At 36.9% G+C, this 27,835-nt stretch overlaps 1 protein-coding gene across 1 annotated transcript; it reads right to left on the bottom strand.

The window, feature by feature from the left end:
- Nucleotides 1-519: 519 nt before the first annotated feature.
- AASDHPPT (aminoadipate-semialdehyde dehydrogenase-phosphopantetheinyl transferase) lies at nucleotides 520-27,794 on the bottom strand (the record flags this gene model as incomplete). The annotated part of the gene is made up of 6 exons (XM_084302582.1): nucleotides 520-836; nucleotides 1,775-1,852; nucleotides 7,494-7,655; nucleotides 8,121-8,242; nucleotides 26,387-26,612; nucleotides 27,651-27,794. The coding sequence occupies 6 exons, from the start codon at nucleotides 27,792-27,794 to the stop codon at nucleotides 678-680; spliced, it is 891 nt and encodes a 296-aa protein (XP_084158708.1). The 3' UTR covers nucleotides 520-677.
- Between the last annotated feature and the right edge of the window lie 41 nt (nucleotides 27,795-27,835).

Genomic DNA, 27,835 nt, shown 5'->3' with positions numbered 1-27,835 from the left:
AAAAAAAGTTAAAAATCAAATAATAAGTTACATATAGAAAGGTGTAATTAGCCAAAGTTGTAAGTGAAATTAATATGAAATTTAAGGTAATTCCCTGCCTCAAACTAGTTTTACACGGATTTTGTTCCCAGGGTAGTACAATTCAGACTTCTGCTTGCTATTATACAAATTTCACATCTTGTACAACACTTGTGTCATATAATAGCAGCAAAAGGATTTGTACCAATTCCTCTGGTTTTATTCACCCATTGGAGAATAAAACTTTTTTTTTTTAAACAAGGCATAACATTTTTTAACATATCATAATGTAAGTTTTGTCATACAGTACAGAAATACACTTTTATTTATTAAATTTGTTGACTGATCAACAGTATTTTGTAGCTCTGCTCCTTGTTCCTAGCAAGGTTAATTTAAGTGTGAGAACCAAAGGCAAAGAAACGTGATCAGCTTAGACTTCACTCAGAATTCCTTCAGCAAGGAAACATGCATCTTTTTAAAATATTGATAAAGAATGTCATTTTCAAAAAGGTGAATATCAGGCTGTTAAATAAGGAAATATTTTAAATGAAGAAAAACACTTTTCATTTATACATGTACACATATTTCCACAACCTGAAGAACAGCATGAGAGCTTTGACAATTCCTTCCCTCCCCCTTACCGCTGCTTGGAAGCATTCTTATCTTGAATGTGAACTCTGTTTCAGTGGAGTCTCTTGCTTAGAACAGAAGTTGTCCCAACATGCAGAATCCTCAGGTGCAATTGGAACACCAGATGCGACTAAATCTTCAAAAGTCAATAATGTAAACTGTTGTTGATTAGGTTCCGTGGAACACACCTACAGAAAACACAATTTTACATGAATTAGTATATCTCAATTTTTCTTCCTGCAACCTTCCCCATACGGTTTAAACAGCATATTGTTACTGAATAAGTAAGTATTACAGTTAAGACCAACATCACTGTCTCTAATTTAGGCTATACATTAACTCACAGAAACATGTAATAGGGCACACAGAAAAAGCAAGTTTTTATTTGAGACTCACGTCAGAAACCTGAGAGAACAAGGCACAGGGAGTCCTGCAAACACCACAGAATGAATGTTTAAGTCCAGAAAAAGGAAAAACAAACTCCTTTGTTCTACAGCAGACATGATTATCTGAGATGATAGCATCAGGATTTATTCTAATAGAGGAATGCCTACCTGTATGCCTTTTAAAACCAGCAATCACTGGGGTTGTGCATGCATTCAGTCTCCTCACAGAAACTCATGCTACTTAAGGACAAAAGCTGTAACAATCAACTCACAATTCCCAGTGCTAAACCCAGATTAAGCTCCAATATTGGAGATGAGTGAGTCATGGTCTCTCCATTAGTTTCATCACTTCAAGGAAATTTGTATTTCAAAGAAAAACAGGCTTGTTTTTCTGAGCTTGTGTTACTGTGCAGTCTGCTGAATGCTACCTGCATGTGTAATTCCAGCAAGACAAATAGTACAGTTGCATGAATCTGACAGAAGCTGTAAGTGCCTCTTCTAAATCAAGTCTACACACTTTTTTTTTAAACAAAGTCCTTCCCAGCACTTTTCTGAAATAGGCACAATAGGACTAAAGGTAACAGTCCAATGAAAAACCTGGTTAACACTGTGGTTAAGGTAAGCTTTATTTTCCTTGGCCCTACATCTGAGACTATAGACTGTTTTAAATATGGCATCAGGTTAAGTTTACGTTCAAGTGATTAGTTCCGAAGACCTGCAAACATTTCTTAATTTCTTACATCAGAATGCTGATGTCCATATCCCTCCTGCTTCCCAAGAGCCACTGCAACATGATGATAGTCATCTAACCGGGTTTCCTAGTAAAGACAAAAAACCAGCAATGTAGAAACACTTCCTTTACTCTTGTTTCCATCAAAGACTATATGTACAGTCAGAATATGGTTCAGAACAACACCAAAGCATTATTTAAAATAATTTAAACTAATGACATTCAGAAAGCAATAGTTCTTCACAGGTTTGTTCAAGAGCTCAAGGATGCAGATACAGTTAAGCCAGGCTGAACTGGTTACTATAGGTTAGCATCATCTCTCTCCTTTGTAGACTTTTACATGCAGGTTTGGGACTTCAGTCTTCCTTTATCAGTCGTCCCTTCTAAGTCACAAGACATACAACCTATTTTAACCATATGTTTTTTGATGAGATGAACTGTGAACATTCTCTGGAGGGTATTCTGAAGAGCAACAAAAGTATAAGCTTAAACCAGTGACTCTCTCACTCTTGGATCATGTAAGGCCACAACTGTCAATTTCTGACATGACAGTCTGAGCACTGCTCTGTGTTAATGTAACTCCCTTTTCCACAAACACACACAAAATTTATAACTATGTAATAGCTATATTTTAATAGTATATATAATTTAATAATTTTGTTTAAAAGTCCTCCTCCTCTTCAGAAAGACTAATAATTCATCCGAAACAATTTATTTCGAAAGAATCTGCTTTTATATATTATTATTTCTGAATAATGTTTACTCTATGGTCAAGTCATAACTGTTGATTTTTTTTTTTTTTTTAATGAAGGGAAAAATGTTTCCTTTGGTTCTGTATCCAAAACTTTTCACACCATTTCTGCACAACCTTTTTAAAATGAAAATCAAGAATTGAAGAATTCTTGAAGGCAAGAATTTTACCTAGAAAAATGAACAATTTAGATGTCACCATTAATCTCAATGTCGGCTACTAGTCTGGTTGCTTTCTGGAGGTGTATGACTGAACTCATTTCCACTTCCTCGGAAAATACTCCAACGCACAATGTTATATGAAGAAAGCATCACGATGTCCTCCCATTCTTCTGGCAGGTTGTTGTTTGCCTTTTTTATTTTATCTAAGCAAAATGTCATCTAAAATAATGCTGTCAGTCTGCCTCAGGCTTCCTACAGCTCATCTGCTATATAGCATTTTCAAAGATTTCAATTGCAAGAATACCATTTTTGTGATTCCCCAGTAGCCTTGTATATAAAACAGGTGCCAAGACGCTCAGCTCAGATCTACGCAGCCCAGCTCAGCCAAGACAGCAGCTGCTCTACTCATGTGTAGTAACACAACTACAAGGCTGGGGGACTTTACTGGCAAAGATATGGGTGTCTTGGCAGATACGCGCTGGTGTGGGAGCATAAGTGTGTTTTTACTTCAGTCACTTCAGCACCTGAGTTGTGCGTATTTGATTGATTTAGCAGCAAACTTTGTCACTCATTTAAAACCAAAAACATCAAGCTCATGTTGCTTAGTCTTCCTGCAAAGTGCTACTAAGAAAATGATTGATTACTTCAACTTTGTATCAGGAGAAATATTTGATGCCCAGAGAAAATGCCAACAAACCTGCAGTGTGAACTGTATTTCTTGTAATTGCAAGAGCTATAGTTGTACTTGCTATGAAATATTTTATTAAGTTTTCTACTCCTTTAATACGTCACAAGACTGAAAATAAGCCAAGGATAAAAATGCTACCTCATCATCCGTACATGTAACGTACTTCTGTAACTTATTCAAAAAGCAACAAAAAATTGCCTATCAGATGTTTTATCAAGTGTTGGCAAACAATTTATAAAGCTTCAGGATGGCAATGTGCTGTGCTTGTCTACATGGAAAAAATCACCATATCCAGTTTTTATCACCTTAATCACCGCCCAACTTTTTTCTCAATTTTTGCCTGTCCAAGAGGTTGAAGACTGATGAGACTGTGCACACAGCACAGCACACAGTGGCCTACATCTGCAGGTCAAAGTCTGAAAACAACCATTACAGCTTTAAGCTAAATGTACTGAAATCTGCGTTTGTAGAGTGAACATTTATATTATTTCTTGTTTTTGCAACTATAAGCATATATAATGTAAAGTCTCCTACATATTGTCAACAAAATCATTTTCTGTCAGCTCAAAGCATCGTTTAAACAGGAGGTGACTCTTTAGGTAAGGGGGACCATTGTCCTGCAGAGACCACACCCAGTGCATAGTTCAGTAGGCTCCTTGTCATTTAGTTCACATGTCCTCAGTACATTAGAGAACACAAAACAGTTCCCAGCATCTTATAATAAAACGTAAGAAACTAGGCCCTTCATCTTGTAAGCCCAGAAAAAATACAGAAGGGAATGAGATCTTTTCCGGACTCCAGCAGCAAAACCCTTATGTTATGGAGATAATGTAGCAGAGAGACCAAAAAAAAAAAAAAACAAAAAAACAACCAGCCTCCATATTCATATCCATACACTGTCTTATAAATCAAATTCAACTTCTTACACAGAAATAGAAGATTAACCGAAAGAGCAGTACAGGAAACAAAAAGGACAGTATAGGAACTCCCCTGAGGCACAGGATTTGTTTTGTTAAGATACATTTGTTTTGTCTGTGAAACAGAAAACAATTTGTTTTTCTCTGAACCAAACTTACTGGAACTGTTCCAACTAAAGACACAATGAGAATTATAATTGCCTCACTTCAAAGGCTTAACAGAATGATGTGTCTGGGATTCAAATCAGTCTGGGTTCACTCAACAGAACAGCTTATGAGAAAACTGCACCTCCAGTCAGCAGAATTGATTGCTGTGTAAATCTGGTTGGATTAGCTAGTCTTGGGAACAAAAATTTTCATTCCTATTTATTCCTGACAATACAACAGAACGAACTTCTCTTACTGAGGGTGAAAGACTCCATTACTGCTGCATGCCAACAACAATTACCAAATATGCTTCTAATTGACCCAGGTAATTCCAGTTTGAAATCCATGTTCTGGAAGTAAGGTGTTTGCATACAGACAAGCCAAACAAATATTTGCTGTGAAAAAATGTGAACAATGATTCATGCAGCAGCAGCGATGGCAGGTGATTCTAAATGCTGACTGAAGTTTAGGACAAATGGAAGCTTCCTGTATGAACTGCCTATATGAAAACTGGGATGGGAAACTGGTTTGCTCCCTATTTAAAATTCTGTAATAAAGGCTCCAGTAAGTGCTATCCAAGCATCATTCCTGAGTAACAAAATTGTGACTAAAAAGTCACAAACACACTTAAATTTTTGCATATCAGTAACAAGATTTTTTTTCTATAGAAAAAGTCTGCTACAGATACATATTGTAGACATATATTTATCTCTTTAAACTATAAAACTTGCCAGAATTTTTATTGACCCACTTCCTTCACTTTTATTAAAATTAACTAGTACTTCATCCTGAAAGATTTTCTTCTTCAAAAAGTACTATTTAATAATATTAAAAATAAATAAAACGAGTAATGACTCCATGCTAAATTAACAACCTCACACAAATACTAAATTGCTCTTCACTTGACTACGATATTTTTAATTGTTACTAAACAAATTATTCTTTTTTAAAATGAGCAAAGCATACTCTACTTATATGAACAAATCATACTTAACACACAGATAGCAGACGTATCTTAAAATTTAATGTTTCTGAATGACGTTCTACTGTACTCTTTGTCCTATTACCTCAAGAAGAGTTGAAGGTAATCCCATCCCCTCAAATGACTCCCCCATATTTCTCAAAATTAGTGTTTTCTAGTAACAAGTTATTTCAATAGTTTGGTTCAAGGCCAAATAATCGAATAAAAATATGAATTCTGGTAGTAACAAAATGGACACACAATTTTTTCTCCACCCAAGTGGTTTTTAAATGCAAAGTGATGCCTAATTTTAGGCTGGGATAGGTAACTGAAAAAGTGATATTTTTTTTTCCAATTTCATTTTAATTAATGCTGATATTTGAAAGAAATTATACCCAACAGAGCTAATATTTTAAATTAAACTTGATAATAAATTCTTTCTTTAAGATAACTAGGCAGGTTGTAGTATAAGGCTGTGCTCTTGGGAAGTAGGAGATGAACATGGGAGATGAGACATTCCTCAGACAAAAATTAAATTAAGCTTCTAGAAGTAATTCTCGACTAATATAGAAAAAAAAAAACATTTAAGTAATACAGGGAGTTATTTGCATTATCTACTTCAAGCCATTTCAGTCACTCAACAACCAGCATGCCACTGAAGACCAAAATTCGTAGATTCAGACATCAGTCAAAAGAGACAGATGCTTCTTTGACAATGAGTTAGCATTTATACAGACAACAGTCTTATTATAAGGGATGTCACAATCTTTTCTCTATATATTTTTTGTCAGTCTGTAATTCCCACTGGTGGATTTCATGACATGCTCAGTTCCTAGAGAGCATGGCAGTATTAGAATGAGAACTGATTTAGCATGGGCAGACTTTTAAAGTAATAGAAATCCAAAGGTAACTAGAAATGCTGAAAGGAATGAAGTGTGAGGAAGTCATATCTGTAACATTTAACTTGTGGCATATTTATTCCTTTTTTTTCCCTATAATTTATGTACTTTGTATACTACATAAAACCTGTACACACTAGAAAACTTATTTTGACAAACTCTATTGGGACAGTTGTGTCCAACAACATACATATTTTCAAAATGTAAATGTTTCAAAGCATACTGGAAGCTGAGTACTCAAATGAAAAGTGTGCTTGACTATTTTGTGAAATAGAATTGCAAAGTCAGTAGACAGCAAGCAGTATGACTACTGCACAAACTTAGAGCAGACAGAGATTGGGACAGCCTGAAGCAAGATACCCGCTTTATAAAAAACTTTCAAGTCACGTCTTTTGCATTTCTTCTGTTCAGTGGTAGACAAGAGTGCTCTCCAGGGTGCTCTTGGGATTATTATTTTTTTTTTTTTTGTAGCTTAATTTCTTAGGGCATTTAAATAATATAAGATCACAATACCTATCAGTTCTTTCTCCTCCCACCCCTCAAACCACATTAGATGCCATTGGTCCATTTTCGTGGATGTTTTACTAGCAAGTCTCAGGAACTTTCAAGAAAGAAAAAGCAAGCAAGAAAAACCACAATCAAACCCAAAAAGACTGAACCCAAATTAATGTTTCAAATAAAGACATTTTTTTTGCATCTATCCATTCCCACACACAACAGCCAGCCAGCACACCTCAACTCCAAACCCACAAAACCCCATTGCTTTCTGTCCATACAAGCACGTAGAGAAAAATAAATACACCAAAGAGCTGAAGACACATTCTCCATTTCAAACATTTAATGGAGTTAATCACTAGTCTCATTCTCAACCAACCAAAGAACTTCAAAATTTCAGAAGTCAGGCCTGAATACACTTTAATGCACTTCCTGCATGCTCTAAGATGTTCCCTAGAGTGCCAGAAAGGTATCTGAGGAACAGAAAAAATAAAGAGACGTCATAATGAATGTACTCTCTGGGGTGTTTTTGTGATCAGAAATATTTTTACATGCTGCCGATTTATATCCTTTGCTTTAATTTGTATCTTTGCAATGTGGTTATACAAAACAAAGGTGTGAAGCTACAATTAAGACATCAAATGTGCAATTTGATTAAGGCATTGAGACTGGTTGTTATTATTAAAACAAATAATTTGAATATTTCTTACCTCAAAAGTCCACTCTTCTTCTTTATCTCCATCCAGCAACATTTGAGTCTCCTTATACACCTTCCCTATTTCCAGTTGCAATGGAGACACATTAAATTCAATTCTTTGCAAATTAAAGCCAATTCCAACTCCAATAGCCTTTAAGAAGCTTTCTTTTAGGGCCTGTAACATAAAATGTTGTTTTCAGAATACGGACTGTTCATACTGGCTGTTGTCAACCAAACTTCTCTGTAAACACTACTTTGGAGCAGACAATGTAGGCCACATAAATTTAAGGCTTACACCACTGTAAATGTCAGGATAAACTGATCCAGTTACCAAGAAAAAAAAAGTTATCAGCCTTGTTATTCCTAAGTTATTGTGTAATAATGAACAGGCAACTACAATTACGAATGGTACATACAGATAAGAACCCTTTACCTTGTTCTGTGTGTGTGTTTAAAATTAGTCATAAATCCTAGAAACGTCATCTGTGGTAGTACTCTTAAATTTACTCTGACATTATAAAAGATAACCTCCATATGACCATGTAACTCTAGAAGTATACAATTTTATCATAATGAAAATAATAACAAAATAGGAATTTGCAGGTTATTGCAGTTGTTAAATAGAGAAGCAATACATTACCCAGTGCCGATGAAACATATCCAGCTGCATCCATTCATTATTCATAGATTTGATCACACCCCACTCTGTCTCAGTAAACTGTCGCTTCATGATGTGAAAGAAATTTGGAATTGAGCTGCTACCTAGAAGTTAGAAAAAATATTTACAGAAATATTAATAGAACAATAGTAAGTAAATAAATCACCTCATGTTATTGCTATAAAAAAAAAAAAGGTCATTCATAACAAAACAAGAACCAATTCTGCTCTACAATCTGAATTTACTCTACATAGCCTCAAAGCAGTGAGCAGATATTGATGACATTTCAGGACATAGTATTAAAAGGAACATTCCGGTAGCAGAATTACTACATAAAAATGTGATATGAGTCAAACATATTTTGTATTTTCAGCAATCTCTGAAAGACAGTATTTGACCAGTTCTGAATTCATATAAATATATATATATATATATATATTCAACATTCTACAAAACAAGCATATACAATCTTCAATATTTGACAGCTTGATCTAAGTAACACTTTATACAACAGCATGCTGTTTGTCAAAATTCACCAAGCTATTCTGCTTCCTGTCCTTTGACGGTGGGAATACGAAAGAAACACTTTTTAAAGCACATGTGGAAATACAGTCTCCCAAATTTATCACAGGGGAAAAAAAAAAAAGGAAAAAAAGCCTTAAATCCTTAGATTAAATTTAAGTGTCCCACAAAATAAGCACAGCTGTGTACTGTTGCCACAGCTTTTCAGGGACTACACCACTTTTCCCCAGCAATTGGGATTTACTTCACAGTAGACACTACAGATTGTATGGTTATATTGATCAGCGACATCTCTACAATGCACTAGAAGCTATGGACTTCATTACACACTTGACTAATCACCCCAAACCTGTATCATTAATCAGTATTCCATACAATCTGTCCAACATGGCTTACAGCTGGTTAAACAGACAATGGCACCAAGCAATCTATTTTCTTTATCTGGGATGATCAAAATCTGGATAGAGACAATTACACATATTGAGACAAATTTTTTGTAGGTAATACGATATTCATGTTAAAGAGAAAAAAAAAGGTTGTATTTAATGCAAAACAATCTCACCTCCCTGACTGAAAGGCCACTCTTAATCCTTGATAGATCATGGTGACATGAAGAAGTGTTTGAAGACTGGAAGAAAAAAAAGTCACTCCTATCATCAAAAATAGCAAGAAGAAAGACTCAGGGAACTACAGGCTAGTCAGCCTCACCTCAATCCCAGCAAAAAGTGGTGGAACAACTAATCCTGGAAACCATTTCCAGGCACATGGAAGAGAAGAAAATCATCAGAAATCAGCATGAATTCAAAGGGCAGCCATGGCTGACCAAGTTGCTAAGTTTCTACAATGAAGTCATCAGCCTGATGGATGAGGGGGAAGCAGTGGATATTGTGTTCCTAGACTTCAGTAAGGACTCTGCCCCCCGTAAGATTCTCACAGAGAAGCTGTCAAAGCTGCTGGGTGAGCAGTGAGGTGGATCAAATACTGGCTGGATGGCCAAATCCGAAGGTGCAAAGTCTAGTTGGAGCCCAGTAACAAAAGGAGTACCCCATGGGTCAGCACTGGGTCCAGCCCTGTTTAACATGTTCATTAACAATCTGGATGATGGGGGTAGAGCGCACCCTCAGTAAATCCACAGGTGACACGAAACCAGGAGGAAGGGTTGATGCATTGGAGGGCCATGCTGCCATCCAGATCTACCCTCACAGGGTAGAGAGGTGGGCTGACAAAACCTCATGAAGTTCAACATGGAGAAGTGCAGAGTCCTGCCCCTGGGGAGGAACAATCTCAGTCACCAGGACATGCTGGGGACCACCCAGCTGGAAAGCAGCTCTGCAGAGAAGGATCTGGGGGTCCTTGTGGACACCAAGTTGAACATGAGCCAGCAATATGCCCTTGCCACAAGAAAGGCTACTGGTATCCTATTCATCCTATAGATGAAGTGTTGTCAGCAGATCAAGGGAGGCAATCCCTCCCATCTACTCAGCACCGGTGAGGCCATACGTGGAGTGCTGGGTCCAGTTATGGTCCCCCCAGTACAAGGGACGCATGGAACAACTGGAGAGAGTCAAACAAAAAGCCACAAAGATGATTGAAGGGACTGGAGCACCTTTCATATGAGGAAAGGCAGTGAGAGCTGAGACTTCTCCCCCTGGAGAAGAAAAGGCTTGGAGATGGCGGTGGAGATCTTACCAAAGTCTACAAGTGACTGAAGGGAGGGTGCACAGAGGACAGAGCCTGGCTCTTTCCAGTGATGTCCAGTGCTAGAGCAGGAGGCAATGGGAACAAACTGGGACAAAGGAGGCTTGGTCTAAATATTAGGGACCACTTTTTTTTTTCCCGTGTGAGTGTCTGTGTGTGTCAGTGACAGAGCCCTGGCACAGGCTGCCCAGAGAGGCTGTGGGGTTTCCCACTTGGGGATCTCCAAAAGCCACCTGGTCATGGTCCTGGACAGCCTGCTCTGGGTGTCCCTGCTTGCGCAGGGGTTGGAACAGACCTCCAGAGGTCCCTTCCTACCTCAGCAGGTCTATGATTCTCCCAAACAATACACTACTTCTGAAAATTCATCACTAAATTATCACTTAATGAAGACGCAGATGCTAACCTGAGTTCTGTCAATGATTCTGTGAATGACCAGGGGCAAGTAACTTCCCTTCTTTCTATTAGTGTTCCCCATCTTAAACCAGGGATAAAGGTACTAAACCTCCTCTATAAAGTAGTCATCTTCTACAAGCATCTAAGCACTATATAAAAAAAAAAGATACTGGCTGCAGTAATACTTGATCTGGCAGAATTAGTGCCACACTAAAGCAGAGATGCAGGTTTTCTGACAATTTCCTTTCCATGTCATATTTCAAAATGAAACCCGACATACTGTATATATCATACAATACATGACAGTGACATTTTAGAGATGCCCTTAATTTCCTTTATAGACTACAGTGGAAAATAACATCTTAACTCAGAAATTACATTGACAGTTGCAGTAGCCAGCTAATGGAATGATCCAGAACAATCTCAGGACAGAATTAACGTTCCTTTCAGGAGAAAAAGATGATACTAAAAAAAGAAAAGCAACCACAATGCCAAGCATGTCTTGATGGATGACCAAGGCACAGGAAACATCCATCTGCTTTGACACTCCAACTTCCATGAAACAATGAAAAATAACAACAAAAATATCTTCAACTTGGAGAAAGGTCTTTCATCTTGCTGAGTTTAAATGGCCTATTTTTTGTGATCAAATGACTGTATTAAAACATGCTCCAAACTCTTTTTTTCTTCCTTTTCTTCTCTCAGGTATTTAAGGGGAGGGTAGTGGTGCACCTGCTTCTTCAGATAAATTATGACACATTCAAAACATGAATGCACTTCATACTTAAACTGTTTAGTATACCAAGGGTATAGCACACTCATGCAGTACTGCCTTTTCTCTCCTTATTTTTTTTTTTTTTTGTCCTAGACTTCTTCACCTGTTCAACTCCTGGATGCTCATGTTCAGATTTACACAGTGAGCTGCCGCTCCCCAGCTCTGAAAAGCTCAGTCTCTGCTTTCCTCTGAACTGCCCTCCCCTCCAGTTTCCTTCTTTATAAAGTATAGTCATTTTGCTCTGAGGAATGGATCAGATTACAGGAGCCAGGGCTCTTATTCTCAAGAAATTGCTAGCAGTACTACAGCCTGCCTTGTCTGTTTTTCCACATCGGTTTGAGTATCAGAGGCAGATTTACAGAATCACAGAAAAATTTAGGTTGGAAAGGACCTCTGGAGACAATCTGGTCCGATCTTCTTTTGAAAACAGGGCCTTATACTATCCAGAGCCCTGTCAAGCAGGGCAGATGTTTCACGGCAGCCCACAGAGGGGACCATGGTGGAGCAGGTTGCTCTCTTGCTGTCCATGCAAGACCGCATCACAGCAGATACACACAGTGCTGCCTGTGGAGGGGACTTTTGTCTTTCTCACCTCCCTACTGTATTTCTAATTGGTAATAAATTAATCTTCCCCACATCAAGTCTGTTTTGTTCATGCTAGTAACTTATGAGTGATCTCCCTGCCCTGACCTCGACCCATGAGCATTTTCCATCTTATTTTTCCCCCATCTCATTGAGGAGGGTAGGTGGGAGAGCAAACCCACCACATCTCTCACAACCTGGGAGTTGAGGAAGGAACAAAGCTAGAAGCAAACTTCAATATTTATCCAAGAGCAAACTCTAAGAGAACTTTCTTTAAAATAAAGATCTATGAACTGTAAGATCATGAAATATATGAACTGACAATAAATTAGAAAACCAGATTCTCTGAAGGAACAGATAGCTTTGCTCTAGTGCACACATACAACAGAAATACCTCCAGGGCTATTTTTTTTTTTTTGTCTTTATGGATTAAATGAAAAGCAGTAAGGCCAGACTCTCATTGGGAATTATGTAACCATACCCCTATTTCTTATTTAGCTCTCAGTAGTAAATAAAAAGGGTTCCTGTAGGACATGCCTATATAGTTTGTAGAAAATTGCACATCTGATCTGCCTGTGCTTCTTAACATCCACACATTAACAAGCTCCCGAGCAGAAGCCACACAGCTGGGTTCACACAGTACCGAGTCCTTTGTAACATAACCCAGCACTGCTTTCCCAGTGATCAGGGTTATTGAAACAAAACCACAACAAAACACACTTGTTGAGAGGAAACATTAGCTGGGAATTCAACTACGTGGTAAAACTTCACTAACAGCACTTTAAATGCTCCTTCTTGTAATTTATAGTTAGAGCTACTGAAAAAGCATAATCCAACACAGTTAAACTATTCTTGTCCACCTCAGTGGCAAATCTGATTTTTTTCTTCCCCTGAAACGTAAATCACTTATTTAAATTGGTTGGCATCAGGAAACTGTACAATACTTATCTGATTGGTTGGGGCATCTAACTAGGTGGGGGATCATCACAGAATAGGTGGGGGATCATCACAGAATAAACTAATTTTTGTGATTTCAGGAATAGGTAAGACAGATAAGACATTGGCATAGAAGATTTGAAAAGTAAGAAAAGTGTAGTGTAGTTGGAAGCAGGGAAAACTGGTAAGCGAGTTCAATGGATGGTTTTGATTAATGGGAAAAGATCCTTGTACCCGTCAACTATTAAAACTCTGAAAGAACAGACAGTAACCTTTTGCTGGTTTTCTCTAAGAGAAGAAAAGTAATTGTGGCAGGAATAGATCTGTGAAAATGCTGGAGAAAAGGTTTCAAGAAATGAAAGAAATCAGGAGAATCTGATTTAGATTCTAAGGGGAAATGAGAGAATACATTTCAGGAGACAAAAAGCTGAGCCAGTGACACAGAAGGTAATAACACGACAAGGAGATGGGGATGACATTTCTGAATTAAACATCAAACTTGCCTGGGTCAAGAGAAATGACAAAAATAAGTTTAAATGTAAGAGTTTTCTTGCTTTGAAATATATTATATTGATTACTGTGAGTGTTCTGTCAAAAATCTATTTCTTTCCATAATTACCATTTATTAATACCTTAAAGATTTTTTAGTATAGAACACCAACTATAAAAATGTTGTCTTTTTCTTTCCCAAAATGAATGCATCTGTTCAGATAACTTCATTATAAAAATTATGAAAATCTAACTTAACAGCAGACTTTGAATGTGATAATTCTTAGCAATGTAAATTTTCCAAATACATCCAATAGATACTTTATAGATACTTCTACATCACCTATGCCACTTCATTTACTAGCTTGTATTTAACACTTTCCACCACTTACATTGCTTCTTTTTATAAGAAATTGTGAAATATTTTAATTTGCTTTTCAATAGTAGAGCAAATTGATGTTTTCCCTGCTCTTGTTTGAAAATATATTTTCATTTGTAGATGTTTTTGTAATTGACTCCTTTTCCTCCCTTTACACAAACTGTTGCAAATTCATTCTTTTTTGCAGTTGTTCATTAACAAAAATCTCAAAAACATTTCTCTAGTCTACAACAAACTCCACATGTAAATACTGAAGAGTATTTGTTTTTATATTAGATCATCTTACTGAAAAGCAAATAGATTCAACAAGAAATCTCTAATAACATTAACCAAAACATCCTGTAGCTTCTTTTTATAATATACAATTAACTTACAACAATTTGTTTCAAGTATCGTTTAACAAATACAAATATGTATGCTTATTAGCATTAGAACAAAACTGACTGGATGGTCTAGCTGCTCAATATCCCAACTTTAAAAGTATTTTTTCCCCAGAATATGTAGAGTTCTGTCTCCTTCCCAAAAGATTCATTAACTTTCTCCTTAAGGATGAGTAGCCAATATAGGAAAGGCTCTTCATCCACCAGATCTGTGACCAGTTCCTCCAGCTGGTGTCTAAATTTGTTTGATATTCACAAGAGAATCTAGAACTTTTATCCTTGAGACCAAGATGTATTTCATTTCTGCAGACACTTAAGCCTCATGCTCCTATATACAACACAAATTCGAAGACAGAGTTCACAGAATAAACTAAATGCAAAATTTAGTGAAGCTGTGAAGGCAATTGTTTTTTTTTTACCTATACATATATATACACACACACATAGCTTTCTCTCTTTCTAATAAACTTTAAAGCACATTAGATCCTTACAAATACAGTCTTAGTAATCTTTCAAAAATTGTCTTCTATATATTAAAAAAAGACTAAATCAAAAGTTAAGTTCCTTTAATACATTAAAATATAAGTTACCCTGGCAATTTCAGGAAGAGCGAGGAGAAGAAAGGAGTGAGTTACACTGGAAGAATCCAATATCAAATCTGGAAAACAAACATCTTTCATGCAGGCAAGCGTGTACAAGCATGCGTGCATGCTCCCCCCCCAACAAGCCACTTACATTTAATAACATCTACTCCACTTAAATGACAACCAAGTTAGTTTGTTTGTTTTCTCTGAAGACTAAGCCAAAAAACTGCCTTGCATTTAATCCCTTAAAAACAAACAAGCAAAAAGCCCCACAATCGTAACTGCCTTGAACTGCATGAAAGGAACAGATCACTGATCAAGAACTAATATCTAATCAATACATACAAGTTCATTTTCAGATGGCAAATGGGCCTAGCCTAGCTAGCAAAATGAGCAACTGATGTATCGACCAGTCAATCTGCTTAGTACAGTGAAACAGGCTGGTTATAAATCCTGCAAGCTAATGAACTGTATAGGATGAGCACATACTGAGGTTCTTGGGCTGACAATCCTTTCTGTGCAGGGCACCACATATTTGATTGTATTTTACCATCTCTAGAGAAAACCAAAGTAGAGAAAACATTTCTTCTGCAACAGATGACCAAGCCCTAATTGTTTATTAATGTAAACTAATGCTTATACAGATGTTTAGCAACTGACAACATAGGACAAATAATTATCTAAATAAATGACTTAGAAGAACCAGATAGGAAATTAACAGAGCATGTTTTTTAAATCTATTAGCTCACACAGCTTTAGTGTGAATTAGAAATTGGATTTGCATTCTGTGGTCTCTCTACTTCCTGCCATTATCCTGAAATTCTCCCAGTGGTACATATGTTGAACATCTATTCTTGTTTCAGTCACTGATGATGTTGTATCTTGGCATGACTCAGAAAAGCAGCATTCATTTTGAAAGTCAGAAAACTTGAGGTTGCTTCCTTTGAATCACTGACCCTTTTCCAGACTGTAAAAATGGAAAAGCCATTAAAAAATCTGGCATAATTAGTGTATATTATTTTTCTCTGCAGTTACTTTCTTTAAGTCCTTGTAATATTAGCAAAACTGCTAAAGTTTCAATTGCAGTAGTCCTTGGGCCCAGCAGTGATCAATCTTTAAGCAAGCTGACCTGACAAACAAAAGAAAATAAGGACACCTGATAGCTCTACCTCCAGAAGTGAACTGGAGAAACAGCAGTTTTGACACAAGTGTGGCCCTGACAAAAAAATTGAAGAAAAAAATCAGAAATTATTACCTAGATACAAATTCACATCTGATCCCTTATCAATTCACAGACAGCTTACGGTCTGCACAAGGCATATGCCGTCTGGCTTTAACTCCTTTCTAAGTAGAGAAAATAAAAATATTTAAAATACACTGGGTATTATCAAATAGAATGATTCAGAAACTATGAATTCTTTTAATAAAATTTACTTTTAGCTACAATGTAAAAAAAAAAATAAGATAATGAGCAATAATGAAATAAGAAACCCTTTCTTAACTTGTCTGCATTATTGCTTGTACCTTTTTCTTGTTTAAACTCTTTCCAAGATCTTGCATCTCAAGGTAGCCGCAGTATTCCAGCACAAAGGTAAATTACCCCCGAGAAAATGACATTTTAATCAGTTTTCCATTATATAAGGTATCAAACAGTTAAAGCAATTATCTCATTTTGTTCAACAGCAGGAACTCTGCTTCCTTTCAACACTCATGAAGTTATGATGCATCATGCTAAAATTAAACACAAAAACACAAAATCTAAATAAACTCCTAAACGGACTTTCTTTTATAAAGGCATTATGGTTGTGAGTTGTAAGAACAAAACTAAATATACAAATCAGCCAACCAAAGAGTCAAACACAGCCAGATCTCTTTAAGGGTGACAGACATTTAGGAACATAACGTGTCAACAGAGCCAGGCTTTCTGTCACTCTGCAAAACAACAAAAACCTCAATATGTTGCTAGCACAATGGCAGCCACGTATAAAATCCTATTTTCCTAACGATCTATAGCCTTGCTCTGTAGCAGTACTACCAAGCCTTGTGATTGCGGAGGTCAGGACACTGCACAGAAAACTGTCCCAGAATACAAATGTTTATTCCATCTGAATTTGAGATTTCATTATGCCCACAGTAAACAGCATGTAAATATTTTTCACAGTTAGAATATCCCCACTTCTGTGTATATATTCTCCCTTCTTCCTCTCCTCCTTTCAAAATGAGTACATATTATGGCTTTAAATTTGGGAATCAACCTCTCCTATACATCCGTGAGAGTAACAATGTACATATAAGAATATGCACTGAAAACAAAACAGCAACAACAAAATTTAAAGCCAACTGTTAGGCTTTCCAAGAGCCAAAAGACTGTCTGGCCTACTCAACAGCTAAAAACCAGCATGTTTTGTTTGGTCTTCCCACAAAGAAGAAACAGCAATCAGCTGTCCTTCAGCATCCTTCCCCCGTCAACACAAAAATCAATACATGCATAGGTCCAAAGCAGACAGTGCTGGCGCTGGCTCTTATCGAGCCAATAGGCTATACAAAAAAAAAAGATGCAAGAGGAAGACAATTGCAATACAGCAATAGCAGAGCATGTTCCACAACTGAAAACAAAAAAAAGGACTTCAATGACCCATACACCTCTGCCAGCGTGCTCTTTATGGCTGGGACAGAGTTAATTTTCTTTATAGCAGCTGGCAGGGTGCTGTGTTTTGGATTTGTGATGAAAGCAGTTCTGATAACACAGCAGTGTTTTAGTTGATGCTGAGCAGTGCTTACACAGAGCCAGTGCCTTTGTTTCTCATCCTGTCCCACCAGCAACTAGGCTGGAGGTGCACAAGAAGCTGGGAGAGGACACAGCCACAACAGCTGATCCAAACTAACCAAAGGGATATTGGCTCAATAAAAGCTGAAGAAAAGCAGAAGGAGGGCAGAGATGTTTGGAGCTACGATGTTTGTTTTCCTACACAACCACTGTGTGTGATGGAACCCTGCTTTCCTGGAAATGGCTGAACATTTACCTGCCAGTGGGAAGTAGCGAATGAATTCCTTCTTTTGCTTTGCTTCTATGCACAGCTTTGTTTACCTGTCTTTATCTCAAACCCACAAGTTCTCTCACTTTTGCCCTTCTGGTTCTGTTCTCTGGGGAGGGAGGATGCTCAGGTGGCAGTGTGGGGAGCATTCACCTGCCTACCAGGATACATTCACAACAATCAGCTCGGCACCCTGCCTAGAAAGATTTCACATTTCAGAACAGCATGGTCAGCTCAGCAGGGTAATACTCTTACAGATACGATCTCCAAGTGTTTGCTCATGTTTTTATTAAATTGGTTTTTGCCGGGAAAAAGATCAACACGCTTAATACAACAACCAGCAATTCTAATGAAAAGACTTGAAATCTAAACAGAGCAAGTGACAATTTCATTTATGCGTGACAAGATTGGATTTTCTATGAAAATGCAACACAGCATGAAACAGGGATGAATGCCTAGAACTTATATTACCAACCTGATACACGGCAAGAAAGAGTAGACAAATATTATACTGGTAACAAAAGTCTCCAGGTCCTAAACTTTCTCTAAAACCTGACACGACAGCAGCAATCTTATTGTGAAGAAACAAAAATATTTGAATTGTTAAAAATAATCAAAGTTTCTCCTAGAAAAGGAGGTGTCTCAGGGGAATCCAGACAAAGCTTTTTTTTTTTTTATTGTTTCATAAGGGAGATGTTAAAATATTGACAGTATTTTCTACTATTTCATAACTCAAACTAAAAATCTGCAAACCTCTCTAGAACATTGTCTTCCAACATTGAAACTAATAAATGAGAGCTCCAAACTGTAACCCTTGCACAGAGAACATCCAAATAAACCTTGGACAGCACATAATAAAGACAGCCGCTTTTTTGCAACTTTTGCAACAAATACACACCTACAGACCTGTTGGAAACTAATCAGTGTTACCAAGAAACTCCTTTAAAAGCAAGTCTTAACATATGTATAATAATTACTGAAACCTTGACCCTCCTGTTACATCCTTGTGTTTGAATTTCTTAATCTGGAAAGCCAAAGCTAACCTTTATTAGTGTAGGCTGAGAAGTAATTCCTTCAGTTAGTTAATATATATATATTCAAATCTCTTTAGTCTCTCATTTTGAATGTGTAACTTAATTTCCCCAAATACCAATTAAGGGATAAATTGTTATTACTATAAATTCAGTCTGCAAAAAGATACTTCTGCAACAACCCAGCAAACATTCTTGTAGTTTCTCTTTGTTCTCTTATTTTTATGAAAAGCTCCTGTTTTAAGTTTTTTTCCTTTCTTAATTATTAATCTCTCCCTCATTTTAAACATACATATTCTCCACAAGTTCATTGTCACTGTTCTACGTTTTGCTACTATTTTCTACTTTAATCCAAATGGTTTTATGTTGTCCTACAAAAAAAAACATCCTGAAGGACTGATAAGCTTATTAGACAGAAAAAATCTACCCTCAAAGAGAAGATTCAGTCACAAAAAAAAACAAATTTTCCTTTCACAGTTTATTAAAGCATCAGTGCTTAATCCATTTTCAGAATGTGAAAGTGTTTTTTGCAAACATGAGGAAATTCCCACTTAAAACAGTGTTATAAATTTAAATAAAGCAGAATAATAAAATTGTTATATAATGCGCTCTTTACAAGCATCTTTAAGATGGCTGTTTCTTTCCATCTTCAAACAGCATAAGAACAAAGAAATTCCTCCATTTACTCAGTGAAAGACTTAGGATCACTATGATGCTTTAGGTCAATAAGGCTAATAGTTAGCTATTTTACAGTAGCATTACTGTAAATCTGAAATTGAACTGTTTTCATATTTATAAAATCTAACGTCTTACATCAATTAAAAATAGCATTTAACCTAAAACCCTGATTTATTTCTCCAAACAGTGCACCTACATATTTACAGTTGTACCATCACCTAATAATTCAGTTGTCTATTCTAGCAAAAGATCAGCTGCTGATTCCTGCTATGAGATACAACAATAAAACCAAAAACAATTAAAACTTTGGTCAAGGTAAAGAAAGGTAAGGTATTGTAAGAAGGACAAAAGCACTCCAATCTGTTCTGGCACTTTCTAGGTCAAACAAAATCCTGAAAAGCAGAAATTAAAAAAGCATTGCATTTTCAGAAGCTTAAAGATGGCTGCTAAATAAAAGACTCATGCCAAACATCCTAATTATGATGCAGGTGTGACTTGCTCTGAATGTAGTTTGTGATTGCCAGAAGAAATGACACAGAATTGTCTGGAAAGAGTTTTCCTCCACCCACTGAATTATGGTATTCTCCATCGTGATGTAGGATTTAAATACTCCGAATCATGTGTGACCTCTCTCTGACTTGAAAGTCTCTATCCTGTATCGTGCTATCTCACCTCAGTGATGAAATAATGAGAATAAAAACAGAATGAATTCTGACTGTATTTCTCTGAGACAAAGAAATACAGTCTCAAACAGTCTAGTATTTGGACATCACATTCTATATATTTCAAAATATACATACGTAAATATATATATGCACATATACACACGCACACACATAAGATTTTTTTTTTTTTTTTACTTAAAATGATGAGCACTGAAGTTTCTCTCTTTCATTACCAAAAGATAGAAAAGATGTGCTCCATACGATGCACATTCACATGCACATTCACAAATACTTAAAAAGTATCTCAGGAAGTATTTTTAGATCAAATTAATTTCCCTTAAAATTCACATGCAGAAAAAAATACCCTTTTGTGCCGTAATAAGCTACTCTAGAATAAAAAAAAGACTCATGAACAAAGCTAACTTTATTGCATATCAGGTATTTAATTTTGAAATTATATTAAGATTAAAGATGTCAGGATCAAACTAACTTTAAAGGAATACTTATGAAAGATGGCAGGCTGCTGATGAAAGATCAGGAATGAACTGTTCATTTATTTATCTTTGTAATTCCATCTAATCTAAGAAACTGTACTACTGACTAGAAATTCATTTGCACAGTAGAAATATGTAGACTTTTCTTCCATATGCTTGCAGTAATCTGCTATTATACAATTATTGTCTCTAAAAACATCCTACTTTACAGGGTTTAAGTGACCAGTAAATCAACAAGCCACATACCACTTAAACCAAGTTTACACTTGTTGCAGAATTTCTTGTCTGCAAGTTAAAAAAATAAATACACTAACACAAGCCAAGTTTGTTTTGTTTGTTTTGCAGGACTTGCTACTAGTACTGTTAGAATCCTTTTCATTTCTTTTATGAAAGGGTTAAAATAGTTTCACATGCATTACCTCTCTAGACAAATGATGTCCACAGCTAATTCCAATAATAAATCTGCAAACCAGTATGCACTTTCCCAAATGACTTTTTAAAAATCACCTCAAAATAATCTTAAGGAAAAAAAGTTTGTTCTCAGTCATTCTTCCCAAACAAATAAATTAAAGCCCTGTTTTAAATCTACAATCACCTGCTGGATAACCAAAAAAAATACCACCACCCTAGGAAACTATAACATAACATACCTAAAGAGGAGATTTTCCTTTCCTACTGTCACTACATTATTTATTTCAGTATCTTAATGGAGAAAAAAAAAAAAAAAAAAAAGAAGATGAACTGTTGCATACCTGCAGAGAGACTTCTACAAAAGTTCTATTTGCACTGCTAAAATTAGCTTTTTGTGTGGCCTGATTTCACCTCCTAAGACTGTTAATTCTTGCAGAGGTTTCAGTTTTCAGATTTTAATAATAAACAAAACTAATATTGAAAGAAACTTCTTCAGTAATGAACATAAATAAAAAAATAGAACAGATTAAGATGAGATATAAAATATTTATGTGCACCAAGGTCTGCTTGTGTATATGCTAGTACACAATTAATGAACATATTTCTCAAAACTTACACAGTATCATGCAACTGCATTTATTCTACATATTTTGTACACTGGTTGAACAATAAAGGAGCGTTAAGAATTGGAATATTTGAGACTTCAAGATTTTGTTGAATAACATCACAAGATGGAGTATTCTGTCCTTAAACAAGCATATTAAAAAAAATACTGTAATGTATACGGAACTCTCTGTCCTTGTAGCTATTCCAGAGAAAGAGATTATAGCAGATTTATGCAAGCCTTTATGATCTGAAACATAATGTACTTTGCAACTGCAGAGCAACAGCACCACTCAGTGGAACTATCAGATAAAACAATGTTGGTAAAGTCAAAGGTAGCTTATATACATAGCAAAACAGAAAAAAAAAAAATCCTGCTAATTCTGTCAAAAAGCTTTCTCAGGAAAAAAAAAAAGTGAAGAAACCTCCTTGCATTAGTTCGAAGTACAGAAACTATAATTACAAATTCTATCCTTAGTATTGCTTATTCACTAACTCACTTTCCCTCCACATACCATTACTAACTTTTCATTACTATTTTATTTCTTTTCCAAAACCAAAATTTATCATTCCAAAAATGAAACTGCATGATCATAAACAAAACCTCTAAAATTTGGGAGATAGTATTTTTAAACTTATTTTACAAATGTTTGTGCAAAGTTAAGTAACATGGAAAATGCAAGATCAGGCACACACTCATGTAAGACTTTTTTTTTTTTTTTTTTTTTTTTTTTTTTTTTTACTTAAAATGATGAGCACTGAAGTTTCTCTCTTTCATTAGCAAAAGATAGAAAAGATGTGCTCCATACAAGCTGCTGACAGCTAAATCACTTCAGGACAGAGTATGCTAGTTAAGGAACTTCAAAAATTGGAAAAAAAAAAACAGAAATTTTGGAATGTTTTGTATTCCTGTGTGTATGCTGTGTGGCTTGCTACCATGAATTCAGACCGTGGATACAATGACTTCCCCAATACTTTTTGCTAATATACTACACCTCTGTGAAAATGAAAGAAGCAGATGTGGGTAAAGTAGCATTAAAAAGGACATATGGTCAGGAATTCTACTAGCTTGTATCTGTCACTAGCTTGTTTCAGGGGGCTAATTTCAATATACACCTTTGCAGTATGACTGTATTACAAAAACACCAATTTCACTCCATCGTTTAAGCCTTTGGAATCAGCATCTCCAGAATAACCCTCACTTTTGTTTTTCTGGGGAAAATCACTGAAGTCTGTTTGTGTAAGATCTCAAAGCACTGTTTTGTCTCATCAGCTCATGTTCCCAAATTAAATCCACACAGCTGCTCTGCACAGCTGTCCAGGGTGATGTGGCATGATTTGCTCTACAGTGGGAGTTCATGATCACTGCCATCAACAATGCTAGGAAATACTGTCAGGAGCCTCTCTTGATACTGAAGAAGTTAAGAATTTAATGTTGTACCCAAACTCTGTTCTTATAAACTAAAAAAAATAAATAATAATAATAATAAATGGATTGTTTCATCTCTTTTCCTACATTTACACTGATATGAAAATTTTTTCCTGATACCAAATCCTTCCGTGACCTTCAGCTTCGCATATTTGGAAATCCTAGGACAAGCAACTACAAAACTATGTGACAGAAGCCAAACAACAAATTTAACTTATCATTAGAATTAATACTACATAATTTTCCCTAAATTTAGCTTGCTGAAGTTGACATAACTAAGAGTAAGTAACAATGTGTGCTGAGCTGCAGAACCAAAGACAGGTTGTCTTGTGACAGCAGGGATTAAAAATGCTGAAAGAAGATTACACTGAGATACAAGGTAAACGAACCTTGATTTTTTCCTGAAACTGCCTGCAGAATGAGCAACAGATCAATGCACCTTAACTTATTCAGTATTTCAGTGATTTAATGTGAGGGAAATGAGAAAGAAAGAAATAGTGAAATACAAGAAAAAGAAAGCTAAGAAAGCTCTACAAACAGAATTATTAATATTACTATTTAAATACAGTCAGCTAATATTTAGGTTGAAGGATTTTTATATTAACTAGAAATAGAGTAAGAATATATCCCCTTACAACGTGGGATGCATTGTGTTCCAAAATGGGGAAGTAAAACAAATCCAAGTTTCTAAATCTAAATGTGAAATTAAACCTATACTCTTCACAATTGCTTACTATTCTCAAAAAAAAATAATTTAACACTTTTTGTATGATTTGTTAGATGGCTATTAGCAACGTATCTTTAAATTTCCAGCCAGATAAAAAAAAAAAAACAACAGTAAAGAATGCAAGATAATACATTTCCATGTATTTTATTCATAATCATGTATGAATGACTTTAGATTTTCTTTTTTTTTTTAGCTCCCCCAAAAAACTTATGTGCTTCTCACCATCGGCTGGGGATGGGTAAGAGATCAGGAAGAGATACAGGCTGGACAGCTGACCTGAACCGGCCAAAGAGATATTCCACATCACAAAATATCATGCTCAGCAATAACGTGGGGAGTGAGAAGGGCTTCAAAAGTAGCCACTGCTTGTGCACTGGCTGGGCATCAGCCTGCTGGTGGTGATTGCCTTTGCATCACTTTTTCTCCTTGCTCCCATTTTTCTTCACTTACTAATTTATCCTTATCTCAACCCATAAGGTTTTCCTCACTTGCCCTTCTGCTGAAATTCCCTAGGGGATAGAGGTGAGCAAGTGACTAGGTCAGGGCAGAACTGTTAGCCATGGTCAACCCACCACAGTCTTTTTTGTTGCACAGCTTGGGGCTTGAGGAGTTCAAGTTAACAACAAAATTGATTGGACTGTGCTAGGTGGAATTTATAGTTGTTATACCTGTTCAGCTGCTACTTCTCATTTCTGGTCACAACATCAATTTATTTGTTTTCAATACTGCTTCATTTGTTCACTTACTTGCTCCATGGCATGCTCTTGTTGTACATCAAATTTCAGGGCTTGTTAATGGCTACTTTCAGCATGTGCAGTTCGCTGTGCTGTTTATCACTTTGCTTTGTTTTGCCCGAAAAAGCCACGATAAAAGCACTGTCCTTGAGCGTAATCTGGTATTTGGGCCCTGCATTGCTCTAGTCTCTTCAGGGGTCTATCTGCTCCCGTGTGACTTGATTCACAGGCCAGTTTCTGTAAGAAAATATCCAACTGCTCTGGTGTCGGGTCCTACAGTTGCTATAGCGTGCACATCTGCTCCAGCACAGTTATGAAGCATTTTTACTACAGTGACAGCACCACATGCTGACTACCATTTTTTTGGGTTACCCTTTACAAGCAGAAGGAACTAAGTCAGAGAACTTCAGTAAAGTTTTTGTGCATCTTATCTAAATATGCCAATCCAAAAATTTGATGTTTACAATAAACAACAACAAAGCGTTAACACTCTCAGAGAGAAAGATGCTGAGTTAAGGTTTGAGTTTTTAATCTTACAACATTAAAGTTTTTTGAGTATAAAGTGCTGGACATACTGAAGATTTCAAATTTTTTTTTGAGAATGCAGCTGTTACTACTTAGTCTCTGTTTGATTGTTTAATGAGGATTCTAAGTCTGAAAAATTCCAGCAAATTGTAAATCCCAGTATGTTTCTTCTTTAACCTAGTCATGCATCAGCCTGGAGAAGAGAAGGCTCCAGGGAGACCTTATAGGGGTCTTCCAATACCTAAAGGGGGCCTACAGGAAAGCTGGGGAGGGACTCTTTGTCAGGGGGTGTAGCGATAGGACAAAGGGGAACAGCTTTAAACTAAGAAAGGGGGGATTTAGATTATATATAAGGAAGAAATTCTTCACTCAGAAGGTGGTGATGCCCTGGTACAGGTTGCCCAGAGAAGCTGTGGGTGCCCCATCTCGGCGGGGGGGTTGGAACTGGATAAACTTTAAGGTCCCTTCCAACCTAAACTATTCTATGAACCTATGAAAATGACCTTTAAAAAATGCATTTAAAAATACACTTTACTACAATTCTAATTTATACTTTTGGTCTTTTAGTTCACTAATAGAATCCTGTTAACTTTAAATTTCATACAAGTAAATAAACCAATTTATTTAATTTGTAAATAAGCCACAGATCTCAATGCTTGTGAAGTTTAGCCCTTTATGAGGGAAGGGCACCTCTAGCACTCCCTAATGATCCCCTCTCACAGATGATTACTGTACAGACGTAACAATCATGGCAGTTTGCTACATTACTGGTGCTAATGCATATAATGTCCACATTTATGGGAATGGGAAATAACATTTAAGGTCTCATGGGAATGGATCCCATTGTCCCTAGCTGAAAAAATTGTGCCTGCTTCTACCTGCCTACCAGGAAGCAAACAGCAACTAAAATATCTGCAGATACCAATCCTGCCAGTATCACAACTTTCTGATTTATGACTATTTATGCACGGTTCTAGTTTTCTAAACTGGACACATATCCATATCTGGAATCAAGTGAGCAGTATGTATAACAATAAAGAAGCATATATACTACACATGCATGCACATTCCTTGAATAACACTTAATTCCTAGGACACAGATTAGTTCTTTGGGGAACTTTAAATGTGTTCAGCATTTAAATGTTACAAAACGAGCTTTCGTCACAGTAATGCATTACCTGGTAAACTAGTCTTCATGACATCAACACCAACTTGGAGCTCAGGCTCAGCTGCAAGAACTGCATAATCCCCTTGATGAGAGACATTGAAGTTGTAATTCGAACAGGCACTGAGTATGGTATTTGCCAGGAATGGTTTTCCTTTTGATGTCCTTTGCAGGTGTATTTCATTCCAAGGTATGCACAGCTTTTCTGCAATTAATTTCCGCATCAGCAGGCGACCAGCCTATGCAATAAAACAGAAGTAATTCACACAGAACTATTATGTTATGTATGAGGTATTTGTGGTTCCTAGAAAATCACTTGCCTAAAAAGAAGTATGCTTTTATTATTGCACAGAGAAAATGAATACGTTTATGTTAAATCATTAAGCTTTTCCCTTTAATGAAAGCCCTTGCCATATAAACTTAACCAAATCGAAAAACATTTCACCAGACCTGATTACACAACATGTTTGCTACCACTGTTAGCACAGAGATAAATAAGGCCCAATATAATGTAGTTTCAGCCTAGACAAGTGACATAAAATTGTTCTTTTTTACTTAAGATACTTTACTGCACAGATGAATACCTTTTACCCCACACTGAACAGTAAAACTCTCTCAGTTTGCTTTTCAGTACATTCAGTTACTTTGGTGCTAAATGAAATACTGCACAGACAAAAGTGATGAGTAACTGTTTATAGGGTAATTAGCAAAAGACTGCATTACTGCCCCACTCTTATGTAAGATTTTAAACCTGAATTGATTATGCAAAAGACTCCGGATGAAACAGCTTTTTTCGTTTACAGATTACACTACGACCGTCTCTGTGCAGAATTTCCTAGAACTTGCTCATGTTTTCTTGACTCAGGGGGTGGTGAGGCTGCCCAGAGAAGCTGTGGATGCCCCATCCCTGGAGGTGCTCAAGGCCAGGCTGGATGGGGCTTTGGGCAACCTGGGCTGGTGGGAGGTGTCCCTGCCCATGGCAGGGGGCTGGAACTGGATGATCTTTTAAGGTTTCTTTCAACGCAAACCCTTCTGTGATATGGTGACCTTACCTCCTGAGGGACATAAAACTTGTAAACCTTTCAGAATAACTACTCATAGCAGAGTGCTACCACCCTCTTAACCTAACCTGCAACGAGAGCTGCCAAGTAACGATTTCTAACCCCTTGCCCGCCCTGACGTGACCCCGCAGGTCCCATTTCTCCACAACCAGCCCTGCCCGCGGCCCCCCCGGACGAGGCAGCCCCCGGTGCCCCCAGCCCCGTTCCCTGCGGTACCAAGGCGGCTTTGGCATCGCGGGCGAACACCAAGCGCCCGATGCGCTCCTTCTCCTCAGGCTGCACCAGCCGCGCCGCCAGCAGCCACTCCTCGCGGCGGGGGCGCCAGGATGCGCAGGGGAAGGCCCAGCGCACGCCGCCCATCGCCCCCTCGGCCGGGACCGCCTCAGCGTAACACCCCCTTC

The sequence above is a fragment of the Netta rufina genome (genome assembly GCF_964035555.1).
Source record: "Netta rufina genome assembly, chromosome: 1".
Taxonomy (NCBI): domain Eukaryota; kingdom Metazoa; phylum Chordata; class Aves; order Anseriformes; family Anatidae; genus Netta; species Netta rufina.
The sequence above is the reverse complement of the archived record's forward strand: the minus strand, read 5'-3'. Positions and strand labels throughout refer to the sequence as shown.